This window comes from Scomber japonicus, chromosome 17 (assembly GCF_027409825.1).
Source record: "Scomber japonicus isolate fScoJap1 chromosome 17, fScoJap1.pri, whole genome shotgun sequence".
Taxonomy (NCBI): domain Eukaryota; kingdom Metazoa; phylum Chordata; class Actinopteri; order Scombriformes; family Scombridae; genus Scomber; species Scomber japonicus.
The window spans coordinates 18924634-18937231 of NC_070594.1; the positions used below are offsets into that span (position 1 = coordinate 18924634).

General features: G+C 41.5%; 1 protein-coding gene across 3 annotated transcripts in view; it reads right to left on the reverse strand.

The window, feature by feature from the left end:
- The window catches only part of syne1a (spectrin repeat containing, nuclear envelope 1a), a 116616-nt gene that overhangs the window by 92919 nt on the left and 11099 nt on the right, over positions 1-12598 (reverse strand). For 2 of the 3 annotated variants that reach the window (XM_053336444.1, XM_053336446.1), the window contains 23 exons: positions 11952-12133; positions 11579-11775; positions 10881-10993; positions 10265-10303; positions 8835-8942; positions 8283-8420; positions 7758-7922; positions 7496-7608; positions 7232-7400; positions 7023-7119; positions 5091-5296; positions 4468-4632; positions 4184-4336; positions 3481-3624; positions 3141-3317; positions 2536-2694; positions 2131-2295; positions 1541-1675; positions 1100-1261; positions 757-965; positions 558-666; positions 302-466; positions 20-187 (listed from right to left, as the gene is read on the reverse strand). In XM_053336444.1, the coding sequence (XP_053192419.1) occupies positions 20-187; positions 302-466; positions 558-666; positions 757-965; positions 1100-1261; positions 1541-1675; positions 2131-2295; positions 2536-2694; positions 3141-3317; positions 3481-3624; positions 4184-4336; positions 4468-4632; positions 5091-5296; positions 7023-7119; positions 7232-7400; positions 7496-7608; positions 7758-7922; positions 8283-8420; positions 8835-8942; positions 10265-10303; positions 10881-10993; positions 11579-11775; positions 11952-12133 (3438 nt within the window). Of the gene's footprint in view, positions 1-19; positions 188-301; positions 467-557; positions 667-756; positions 966-1099; positions 1262-1540; positions 1676-2130; positions 2296-2535; positions 2695-3140; positions 3318-3480; positions 3625-4183; positions 4337-4467; positions 4633-5090; positions 5297-7022; positions 7120-7231; positions 7401-7495; positions 7609-7757; positions 7923-8282; positions 8421-8834; positions 8943-10264; positions 10304-10880; positions 10994-11578; positions 11776-11949; positions 12134-12598 lie in introns of all 3 variants that reach the window. The other variant, XM_053336445.1, reaches the window with a different exon arrangement.

The window sequence follows — 12598 nt, forward strand, 5'->3', positions numbered from 1 at the left end:
TACAACTCTGTATGCACACCTGGTGAATAAGGTAAAGTTGCTTGGCCTCCATCAGGTCCTCGGCATCCAGGATCCTGCTGGTTTGCTCCTCAGCCTCCTTTCGAGCTCTCAGAACCTCCTCCAGAGCACCACGCACCTCCTCCCTCAGCTCCTCATACTGGAACATTTCTGAGCCGTCTTCATCACACTGTGAGCGAAAGGAGCAGAGGATCAAAGAGGGATTTCGTTGGGAAGACCGGAAGGGGTTAGGGTTAGGAAGGGAGATAGACACAGTTTTAACATATAGAGCATCCTGGAATACCTGACAAAGTGAAGAAAAGAGTGCCCTCAGGTCAGTTGAGAGCTTGGCCAGGGCTGTTCTCTGTCTCTGGATCTCCAGTTCGGAGCTAACCTCAGAAAGCCCAGCAAGGTGGCTCTTAAGCCACAACAGGCTCTCCTCTCGGGCGTTTACTGCTTCCTGCAGTGCCTATAAATGATGAAAATGAATGCAAGTTTAGCTGCACTGACTATGGCTTAATCTTTGTGCATACAGCAGCAAATACAGCATGCTGGCTCACCTGAACAGAAGCATCTACCTGGCCCGGATGGCTGGAATTTCTTGCTGTCTCTCTCAAGAGTCTCACCTGCCTCCTCTTAGATGAGAGCCAATCAGAAAGCTCACAGAACCTGGAAAAGGGAGCCTAGAGTTTAGGGTCACACCTAAAGGCATTAGATGTAGAGACTTTGAGGAATGCATCTTTTTTGGTTAATCTTTACCTCTCATTCCACTCCTTCCATTTATCAGGATGCTGCTCCAGCTTGAGGTGGGTGCTCTTGATCTGCTCTGTCGCCTCTTCGACAGCCCTCTTGGTGGAGTCTAGAGTTCGATAAGCCTGGTCGTTGTCAGGCAATTTATGACACAGATCCTCCATGTTTCTAATCCTCTTCTCGCACAAAGTCAGAGGTTTGCGTTCCCTGAAGAACGTCTGGAGATAAGAAAAAAAGAAATGTTGAGTTTGGCAGGCTGAAGACAGAATGATGACGTTAAGTGATTTCATCTTTCTTTTACTGCCACTCTTGGTTTAATCTGTTGTAAGATTGTGCCAAATCCAGGGCTCACTCTGTGCTCTTTGATCACTCGTTCACTGGTGCAGGTGCCAGACACAGCATGCATTTCTCTGTCCAGCTCTGCTCTGCAGTCTTGTAAGATCACAGCCACTCGACTTCGCTCCACCTCCACTTTCAGACGGAGTAGGTGAGACGGTATGTCACCCTGGATGTCCTGTAATAAAAGAGATATGACAGACCCATGGATAACACACACTTTACAGCAAACAGTACATGTATATCAGTTTCATTCTGTATTATTTCCAAAATAATCAGAAACTAAATATCCCCTCGGGAGAATTTTAATCTCACTACTACAGGTTAATTGGAAACAGACTAGAGGGAACTCTGTCAAAGCCAAAGGCCCTCTTGGTTAAGTTAATGAAGTATCGGCTATGCGCCTCCAGAGATGTACAGTAATTAGTGAGAGTGTTAAAGTATGGTGACCCCTGACCTTCCAGTGTTTGTGCAGCCTACGGACAGTTTCTTGCAATCCCTGCTGCTCCTCTTCTGGAAGGATGTCAGTCAGCTCATCACATGCTTTCAAGAACACGCTCAGCACCCGCTGGTCCAGTTGGCTGAAAAACTCCTGCATTACAAAAACACAAGACAGAAATGAGAGAAGTACTTATTCTGAATGTGGTAGTAATGTGGCAGACTCATATTTATTTATTTTTTAAATATGAAGAAAGATTAAAAGGTAGTTATCTGGGCATCTGTAGGCAGTTTAATAAACGTTCTTTAGACTGAAGTGCACAGACAAAAGTCTTCACAGATATTTACAGGAAGCTTAAGCTGGGCAGAAAAATAAGCAATACCAACAGGACATCCACTTCAAACTTGTCTATATTTATACTTACAGTGTATTTTAAGTTAACCCTGTGTTATACTGTATATCATGACTAGCTGTATTTAATAGTTGATAAATGACTTTGCAGCTTTGTAAAACAAGAATAGATATTGATAAATGTGTATTATTTCTTCCTTATCTGCAAACTTCATCTATCTCATACTAATAGCAGAATGTTACAGGTTTGATCTTACTGTGTGTTTTTTCAGTAATTCCTCTGCGTCTCCGCTCTCTCTCAAGAAGCCCTGAGCTTTCTTCAGTACTCTCTCCAGATCTTGTCTTGATTCCTCAAACCTCCTCCTTAGGCAGTTGTTGGCCTCCTCCTGCCTCCTCCATTCCCCAACCTCCTTCAGCAAAGCCTGAGAGGACAGCAGGTAACAGTGATCGTAATTGGTCTCATTGGTAACATAGTGTAATTACATTATTTGTCTTATATCAAGCAAATGAATAATGAGACACATGAGTAAGTTTAATCTCTGCTGTTACCTCCTGGGTGTTTTGATGTTCTTGTAATCTCATTAATGTAATCAGTGTTGAGGGTAATGCAGTCTGTGTGGTATTCTGATATGGGAATGTATACATGTATGTACAATGCTAACCTGTGCTGAGCTCTGTATTTCAGCCACTCTCTTTTGTAGCAGCGACAGGTCGAAGTTTCGGAGCACTTTACTGTTGGAGAGCACCCTCTGCAGGGTGTGGTGGTTCCTCTCTATCACTGACAGACATCGTTTACAGCTTTGCTGCTGATTTAACAAATCCTGAGGAAAAAATGGAACCAATGCCAAACATCTAAGTGGGTGATCATATCTTTCAACATTTTTATTATACATCAGCAATTTCTAGTCCCATCAATATTTTGCAGACAAAAAGTTATAATAAAAACAGCTTGTAAAGACAAAAATGAATACAATTTTAATAATATGTGAAGAGTAGTGAGGGAGATAAAAACAGACACAAGAAAGCTGTTATAGTTTGCACATAACATGGAAAAGTATTTGTTTTACACTCTTTACAGTTGTTTTTACAGCCATAATTCCTTTTGATAATGATCAACCATTTCAGTTGAATAATCAGACAGACTTTAAACAAATCCCAAGATTAATCAAGTTATCCAAATCACTGATTTTAACTGAACGAATGTGAATTTCAGGCTCCTATCTGGTACATTTTTAATTTCAGTCTTTGTGTGATCATTGTATCTAACCTGCCACTTGTGCTTGTGCTGGGTCTGCGCCTGTGTGTCTGGGTCTCTGGCGACTGAAGTAATGCGACAGGCCCGCTCCAGGGCCTGATAAAAAGCAGTGATGTGTTTCTCCATCTCCTCCAAAAGCGGAAGAAGGACATGACATTCCCTCACTAGGGACGGACACCGCTCTCTCACCTGGAAACAGATAATACAGCCTATTAAATAGTGACAATGGTGAGTGATTAGGAGATTTCTAAAAAGATTCCTGGAAAAGGAAGTTACGTGTGTTGCTTTATAAGAAAGACCTAAAACAGATTTAGTGCTACCTCTCAGGTTTTGGCCCTTATATGAAACCTACCTTACTCAGCTGACCTTTGGCTACTGTCATAGTTGCCATGATCCTGGCAGCCTCATCCTGTGGGGCATCCTTGGCAAGGAGCTGAGCACTGCGGCCAGCCAACTTGTATTGTGTCTCCATGGCAACAACCTTTTGTTTGGTATTCTGAGATGAGATGTGCAAGCAAACAGTCATCTTAGACATTCTTCAATATTTCAATGAAACTGCTTTTGACAATGACGCAGTCCCAGGATGACATTTAAAAAAAAATGTATTGGTTGCTAAGATTCAGGAGGGTGGGTCTTATCAATATTAACATGAAGGAAGGTAGATGTCAGACATGAGAGTAGCGACAGCAAAGAAGAGAGTTTTGTTGAGATCAGGATGGACAATGAATGATAACCTTCCTCCCTCAAGTTCTAGTTTCTCTTAGTTTAGTTTTTGTCTTTGTCTGTTTGTTAACCTAAATGAAATCAACAACCTTATCAGTGCCTTATATTTTGCTACTTTTCTCTACCTACTAAACTAGGGGCTCATTTCGGATTTCATGTTGTCAAGGTTGTTGTAATCTGGAGCAGCTCAATTTTCTCAGAACTGAATGCTTACTGGACATAGATCGGTAAAAATTCAAGTGAAAGGTAAAAGAGTTCATTGTGCTACATGTATTACTGTGGTGTTCAAATCCTCATGTGTAATAGACAAGCTGGTAGTTTGCTTTCCTCACCTCCACATCCTGCAGAAAGGCTCTAACATTGAGGAAAGACACCTGGACAGGAGCATTGAGCTTGGCCTCTGCTGTGTCCAGTAGCTCTTTTAAAGCCGACACAGCCTTTAGATGATCTTTCCTCCACTTCTCCAACTCATCTGCTCGGGCATACTTCAGAAAAGGAAAGACACAAAGTTTGGGATATATTTCATCCTCAGACCTGGGTTTAATAGTGTCAAACTTGCATGCTGGTACCTAAATCAGCTAAATTACTACACAGAAAACTGGAAACAGTTTGTTACTTGTTTGACTTTGAGGAAGAGGTCTCTCCATCGTCCGTTCAAAAGAAGTAGCTGCTGCTTGAGATCGTGTGACACAGTTTCATCGCACGTTTCAATTAGAAAATTCCCTGCGTCGTTCATGACTGCATGCTGATCCATCCAGTGGCTAAGATTCCTGAAAAACTCCTGGAGGAGAGACAAAAACAAAGAAAGAAACACAGACACAAAGAAATTCAAATAAACAAAGAGAGAGAGAGAGAGCCAAAGAAGACAGCTAATCAAAAAAGAAACAAAGAAAGGGGTTCAAATAAAGGAAACAAAGACATGGTGATAAAAAATGGGGTAATTAGCTGTCTAATCCTTGGTGGGGATGTAAATCTGAGGTAACCATGGCAATGCAACAACAGGAATATCCTCAGTGGCTTGTTGTAAGTCAAGAAGATCATTTGATACTTGAGTAGAGACTCTTAATAGGATTCCACTTACAAGACTAAATGCTTGAAATAGGACTGACATATATTTGATTGCTATTACTACGAGTCCATCACATAAATACATGTTTTGGAGGGTTCTTAATCTGTGCACTGAAATACACTTCAAGTATATGGTGAGGTTTTCTACACTATAAACAGTTAATTTCATACCCGTTTCGTGTTTTCTGGCAGGCTCAGGGCATCCTCCGCATCCTCCAACCAGGCCTGTAAGGAAGCCACCGTGGAGCTGTACCTCTCCCAGTTGGACAGCACCTCCTCCAACATGCTCCTCACACTGCGCACTTCCATGGACAGACTCCTCCACTGAGTCACCACCTCCCGCATGAACCTGCGCACTCCCGTCTCTCCCTCGTCCACTAGAGGAGCAATTCATTCATCAATTTCATCAACAATGACAGCAACAACACCACTCCTAGTACTACCACTCCCTGTAATAGTGTTACTACTGCTGCAGTCGCTGCTTTACACTCCTCAGCATACAAAATGATTGTACATGAGGAGCCGTCATATTCATACCAAACATGAATAATAAGTTATTGCTTGATTTGCTTGTCAATTTATATAGATTTACTCTGTGGTTAAAGTGAGAATATGTACTTTTAAAGTAAGAAATAACAAATTATTTCTCTTGCAAATGAAAAATTCATAAGCAATAAAAGCCTTACTTCATAAATTCAGTATTGTATTTGCAGCTATGGCTTCACTTGGTCTGTAATGATGAGGAGCTTAGCTAAGCTAATCTTTACTAGACTTACATGATTTTTACTGTCTATTGCGCAGTTTGATGACTTGATGGCTTTAAGCATATAATAATGTCCCATAAGTGTAACTTTTGGCCAATGTTCAGCAAAAGTTACAGAGTCTCGCTTTAAGGCAGAGGACAGATGGTACACATGTTAATAGAAACACCAGACGACAAGCACATAAAGCCTGATGGATCTACATGCCTTTGCAGAAATATCTCTGACCCCAAAAACTCTCACTTCAGGGAGATGTAGTATTCTTGTTTATGTGCTCTATTTCACTGGTTTAAACTCTCGAGTCTCATAAGCCCTGTACCACAAATGACACACTATCAGCCAGTGTGGCGTTGATAAATGAATCCAGTAAAAGACAAATATCCAGCATCACATAGACATAAATCAGTGCTATGCCTTAAAATGGCAGCTAATTACATATCAATCCCCTTATTCTCTTGTCCTTTCCCAGTTAGCTTTAACCTCAAACTGAGCCTCCAAACAAATCCAAATGATCTCTCATCCAGCCAATCAGAGCCTAAGGCACTGACTACCAACAGTGCTCACACAGGTGTGGGGTTGGGGGGGGGTGGTACTTCATTTGTGGGGTCGACCAATCAAGCCTCGGATGTCCTGATTTCTCGCAACAGCACACTTCTCTGCTCTGCATACCCTAAAGCAGCACAACCCTGAAACTTAATGAAACCAACAAGCTTGCTCGGTTTGCGCCCAGAGACCTGCAGAAGTGGAGCAGCCCCTAACTGGCAAATGGGGTCGTATTCCCCACTGAGAGCTGGGAGTGGAAGAACCTCATTTAGCTGTAGCCTGCAGACTCTCCCCCTCTACTCAAGCTGTAAAACCAGACAGTAGCAGACGGAGCTGCACTGGTTGTTGACAGTGGAAAATAAAGTTGAGATATTGTGCATAATAGTGAGTAATCCAAAGTATGCAATGCAATAAGGGTTGTGAGACTATATACATTTGCCGTAATGTATACCAAGATGCCTACCCCTTTAATATCTCTAGTTGCATCAGACCAGTGTTTTTGCAATGGTGAATTGTTATATGATTTATGTGACTGACTTGAGCATATAGTTCTTTAAGCAAAGTGGACAAAAACATCTAAATATGAAAACATACAACATGTTCCCATCCAAAAAGACGAATTTAGTATATTTAAGAATTAACTATTACTATTACTATGCTTTGCTGTACATTATATATCATAACTTTGATTTATTGTGCACATTTTGCATTTTATGTATCACTTGTACTATTCATACAATATGTGCAGTGTGTTGAGTGTTTGGACAGTGATTTAAATGATGTTGTGTTATTTTCTCACCTGAGCTGTCAGCGCTGACATAGGCCTCGGCAGCATTTTTCAGGGATTGGAACAAAGCCTCATAATTTTCAAAGAAATGATGCTTCTCCACAAATGACTGATGAAGACAGAATTAAATACAATTTTACTTTTTGTAACTTTCCAGATGCTTAAGACTTGACTAACATTTCAGTACAATATGTAGCGATTGTATCAAAGTCTGAGCTTACAACATAGTTGTGGAGCATCAGTTCCACTGACTCTCGTCGTCCATATTTAATGATCCAGGATTTAAGCTTCGACTCGGCTAGGGTGAGAAAGGCCTGCATGTGATGCTTGTTCTCCAAGAACTCCATCTTAGCCAGGTGGATGCTAGATGATGTAGAGACATAGTTCATCCTAAAAAAAGACAAAATTTACAATATATAATCAGACCTACATGTATGTTTAATGAAAAAATGTATAAATCAGGTTGAGGCTTGTGTCTCTCCAACCTTTCAGCCATGTCTTGGAGCTGGTCTGGGGGAACAGGGACTCCATCAACACTTCTGTCCTTATGGAACCTCTGAAAGACCTGCTGGTGACTCTCAAGGCTCTTCAACACATCCTGCGCAGTGTAAATACATACAACGCATGAACACAAAGAAATACTGTCCCCACTATATCCAGAACCATCAAAATGATTGAATTAGCAAGTTCTGTTAAATTCACACAAGGTGTCCCAGTTTTCTCTCCCATGTTTGACACCATGCTTACCTTGTGCTGCTCTAAAGCTCTGTGAACAGTGTTAGCTGTCTCGTCATGTGCCTGTTGGACGATGATCTCTTGTCGCAGTGCTCCTTCAGCTTGGTGCAGCCATGTCCCCACCATGTCCAGAGGAGCAGGCAGAGACCTGTCCAGCTGCAGATGCCAGTCCAGGAGCTGAGATGCAGAAAAGTAAATCAAAGAGAAATACTTAATGAGCAGGTTGTGATTTTCAAAGTGATTGCACAGAGCAACAAATTGCCTTTGATTCCCCATTAAATGCTTAAAAGCAAAGGAAACATAAATTACAGATAAAACATTTAGAATGAAAACTTATAAATACTTGCTAAAAAAGAGTAGACATTACTTTCCCATCATTAGTTTGTGTCTCAGTTGATTTGCTGCCAGCAAAATGACCCATCAACACTGACACATAGAAAACAAGCAACTATCAATTATTTCTGAGTGGGAATCTTTGGTCCACCCCTATATTGAATCCTTTAATATGCAGTAGATGGTGACTCCTGCTTTTCTCACCCTATTGGAAACCCTTTCCCAGGCCTGTTTAACAAGAGCCTGATCCACTGTCAGTATCCCATCCTTCTGAGTAGACTGCAGAGCTGCCTCCACCTGCTTCCTCCTCATCTCCAACTGGACGCGCACACTCTTGAACAACTGAAAAGAAAAAAAAACAGATAGTAAAATCTGTTCATAATTCACACTTGTGAAAGAATGTCCAAAAATATTCAAGTTACAATATACAGACATCAGAACAAGTGCTCTCTCAGGGTTCACACCCTCTTCCCAGTGGTGCCTAATCAGACCCTCATAAAAACTGTAGCTAATTGCCTCTGAAAGCCGTCCCTGTGTCTAGATTCATATTCTTCTGAATAATGTGCAATGAAAATAAGGATATTCACATGCTGCTGAATATGAAATGTATCCTGGGGCTTGGCGGAATAAGCCAGACTGACTGAAAATATGACGGCTGCTTGCTGATCCCCACAGTGTAATGCCACTGATTAAGCTAATAATAGGAGTGTCTGTGCCCAGTGTGCCCAGTCTACACACACACACACACACACAAACCTGGTACTGTTGAGAGAGATTGCCCTCAGTCTCCTGAGCCTGTATTGCGTCTCTCTCCAGCTGGTCGAGCCACATTTTGAGCTCCCTCAGGCTCTTTCGCTGCTCTCTCTAGGAGGCCGGGATGTTGGAGGGGTTGTGGTGTGAATGGTGGGTGGAATGATGGACATGGAAATGGGGAAGAGCAAAGGGGAAATGAAAACCAAATAAAAGAGGGGGCATGCAAGAAGAGGGGAAGGGGTGTAAGGGAAAGGGGAAAAACAGGAAGACGGAGAGAAAAAGTGATTAACCAGGAGGATGTTTGACAGAATGATGAAAGGATGGAGGGAGGAAAAGGGTGAAAGAGGGGGCAGAGCATGTACTATTAAACATGTGTTCTGCTAATCCTCTGTGTCTCCCTGTGGGACAAAATGTCAAAAATCCACAGCTGCCAAAAACACTCTGCTTAAACAGGGTACTTTGTCTAAGACCCCCCACTAACATTTCATTGGATTTTAAGTTACCATGACGATAATACTATGCTGCTCAAAAGCTTGTGAGCTGTTCAGTCTCAGTCTATTCAGCTTTATCACTTCAAGATGGCTCCTGTGGGAAACCCAATAACTTATTCTTTATGACAGCTTAAGACGTGGAAATAGATTACGCTAATTCTAGGGGAAAACAGGCTATTATCTGTCATATTGTACTCCATAACTTCTGCAAAACATTTTATGACCAGTGTTTCAATTGCCGTTTCACATAATGAAATAATACAACACTTTTATGGCTCATTGAAAACAAAAGGGCCAATTCAATATAACACAATAGCACACTCAGGACAAGCATCATCATGTTAGCAAGAACTGTCAACAAAGAACAAAGCAGGTGAGAAACACAACAACCACAAAAAAAAAACTGTATTGTGAGATGACAAAACACAGTGTGGCTTAAAAAGAAAGTGGTTAGCACAGCTTCGCACCAGCTCCTGACACTGTTAACCTTAAAAACAGGCAACCTCTATTCACAAGCTTTCCATCAAATACGCTGTATCAATGCACACTGCCAATGCCAGAGGCTTTCATTGTCATGCTAATGGAACCAGGAGCCATAGCGCTAGGTGGTAACATTAATAAATGGTAATATCACATCTTATTATACTGGACTTCCTTTTGTTATCATGGCTCAGAAACCCTGCGGCAGGAATATCACATCAGGTAAAAATAAAGAGCCAATATTAGCATATAGGCTTTATTTTGACATGGAGAAACAATGTTTAATCTCACTCATACTCTGTACAGTAGACAGCAATACTGTAATTCATTATTACTGTCAGAAAAATAAGCGTTAATCACATTTATATGGAAACCATGAATGTGCAAGGGTGCTAATTACATTGAGCTGCGGAAAATGATGGAAAACCTGCCCCTGGGACTTTAAGTTACTATATAACCTACCTCCAACATTTCCGCTATATCGCGAGGAGCAAGACCATGCTGTGGGACAGAGGCCAGCACAAAAACCACAGGAAAGCAGTCACCACACAAAAAAACAGCAAGAGAAAGACAAGAAGAGACACCATAGAGAAATGTGCAAAAAGGAAAGACATAAACAACAGGCAACACAATGCCAGACCTGAGTAACATAACAGGTGAAATATGTTTGGTTTAAGCTTTGAGAATCAGCAGATGGGCAGGAATTACTGCTTTAAAGCACTGCTTAAATTGTCAATTGAGGAAATCTAAAATACTAGTAATTCAAAAACCCAACCTGTGTGTGTGTTTACATTTTTCATACTTTTACAGAATTTGGCTATGAGATTAGCCTTACCCACCCCTTGTTTACATAGGCTAAAACAATGAACAAACAGTAATTAGAAACACTCAGCTATGCACACTGCAGTTCAACACTAACTAGAGAGACACACAAAATGTCACATATGCAGCACGTCACGGCTGAAGTTTGACAGGTTAACTGTGACATTTGAAGAGAAAGACAAACCATGTAGGACGCAGAAAGAGAGAAGACAATGAAAGGCGTGTCCAGAATGAAATAAATCTGACAGCTGGTTACCTCTTCCTCTGGTTGTCCTTCTGAGTCGCTATGGTGTAGGTCAGGATGATGCTTCAGGAACTGGGCTACATACGTCATAATGGATTTTTCATCAGGCTTGTCTACATCAACATCTGAGAAAAGGAAGTGAATCAGATGTGATATCAAGTTGAAACCTGTTAACAATTGTCATAGACAATACTAAAATAACACAGTCTGTCTGTTTTGAAACAGACAACCAGGCCTTGAAATGAAAACAACCTTTAGCACTTCAGATCAGTTTCCAAGTTTTGCTTGCAAGGTTTCACCGTGCTGAATCTCACGGCCTAATAGACCTTAATTATACTGATGTCAAGCTTGATTTGTCAGAGTTCATACTGAAGGGCAGGCGTGAAGAGGCACAGATGGTGTTTGGCAGTGTCACTGAGGCGCAAATCTGATGCTGTGATAGATACCCACAATTGTATTTCTGTATTCTGAAAGACTAGCTCTGTACAATGAGATGCTGCTGATTTAAATGATATGTCGGGTAAGTGATTTTTCATTAGCTGAGTGAGTAACCCAAAGGTCACACTTTTGTTTTCTATCATATCACATATAACAGAGAGAAAAAGGAAGAACATGACTGTAGAATTAATTTGATCCCACAGTGTTGTTAGGATGTGATACAGTATGTAATGATTAAGTCTCTATTGAATGCTACACGAAATGTTATTTACCCTCAGGGTCAAGAAGCTGTGGAATGCCCAACTCCGTCTCAGCCAATAAGAAGGCTTCCTGCAGATTTTCTCGGTTGGGCCTCCTCCATACACGCTCCATGTCGACTAGATTGGGCCGGAGGGCATGGATAACGGCAAAGAATGCTAAACCCGTGCGCCAACTGGGACCAAAGTCTTTCACCTCGAGCCCCAGACGTCTAGAAAAAACAGAGCATCACAATATCACAGCAGGCAGAAAAAGACAAAATACACTTTGAGAGAAGAAAAGGTTTTTATCCTCATGCTACACTAACAATGGTGAAGCAGCACATTTAGCATGGTTTGTTTTATTGTGTTTTTCAGGGACATTTGAGCATTACAGGAGGCTACATACTTGGTGGCTGTATGCTGGACCCATCTCAGCAGTGCCTTTCGGGCCCCACCCTGCATAGGTGGGAGCGGCTTCCTCTTGATGGGTGGGCTGGTGGTGTCAGTGCTGCTGGTGGAACTGTCCAGTGATGAGGTGCTGCTGGATAAGGCCTGCAATGCTGGTAGGCTACTGGTTAGTTCCTCTATCTGTAAGGAATAGGAGACAACAAAAACTCAGGCCATCAGTACAGAACCTACACATTTAGTCAATTACTCTACATATATATCCCATTGCCTGTGAGAGGTCAACCTGACTTTCTACAGCTTAAGGTCCACACTAGAGCATTAGGGAGGTGAAGGTCTAAGAATAACAATTTAATGTACGAACTTAACCTTTTTGCAAATTACTATATTTACATTTCATATTTCTGTTTTGTGCACTTGCAAATGTTGAGCCATAGCATGTTGAATGTCATTGGTGCATATCACCCATATATACTGTTTTTCTGGAAGTTTGGATAACAATCACAAAATGTACTATGAGACTTCAGTCAATGCCAGCTGGTCAGTTGTTGAAGATTTATTGCCGTTAATCTATAACTGGGTTTCTCCTCTCTACAGCTGAGGCTGCTTACAACAGAACACAGACAATCCATAAAATGTGTCAGTCAA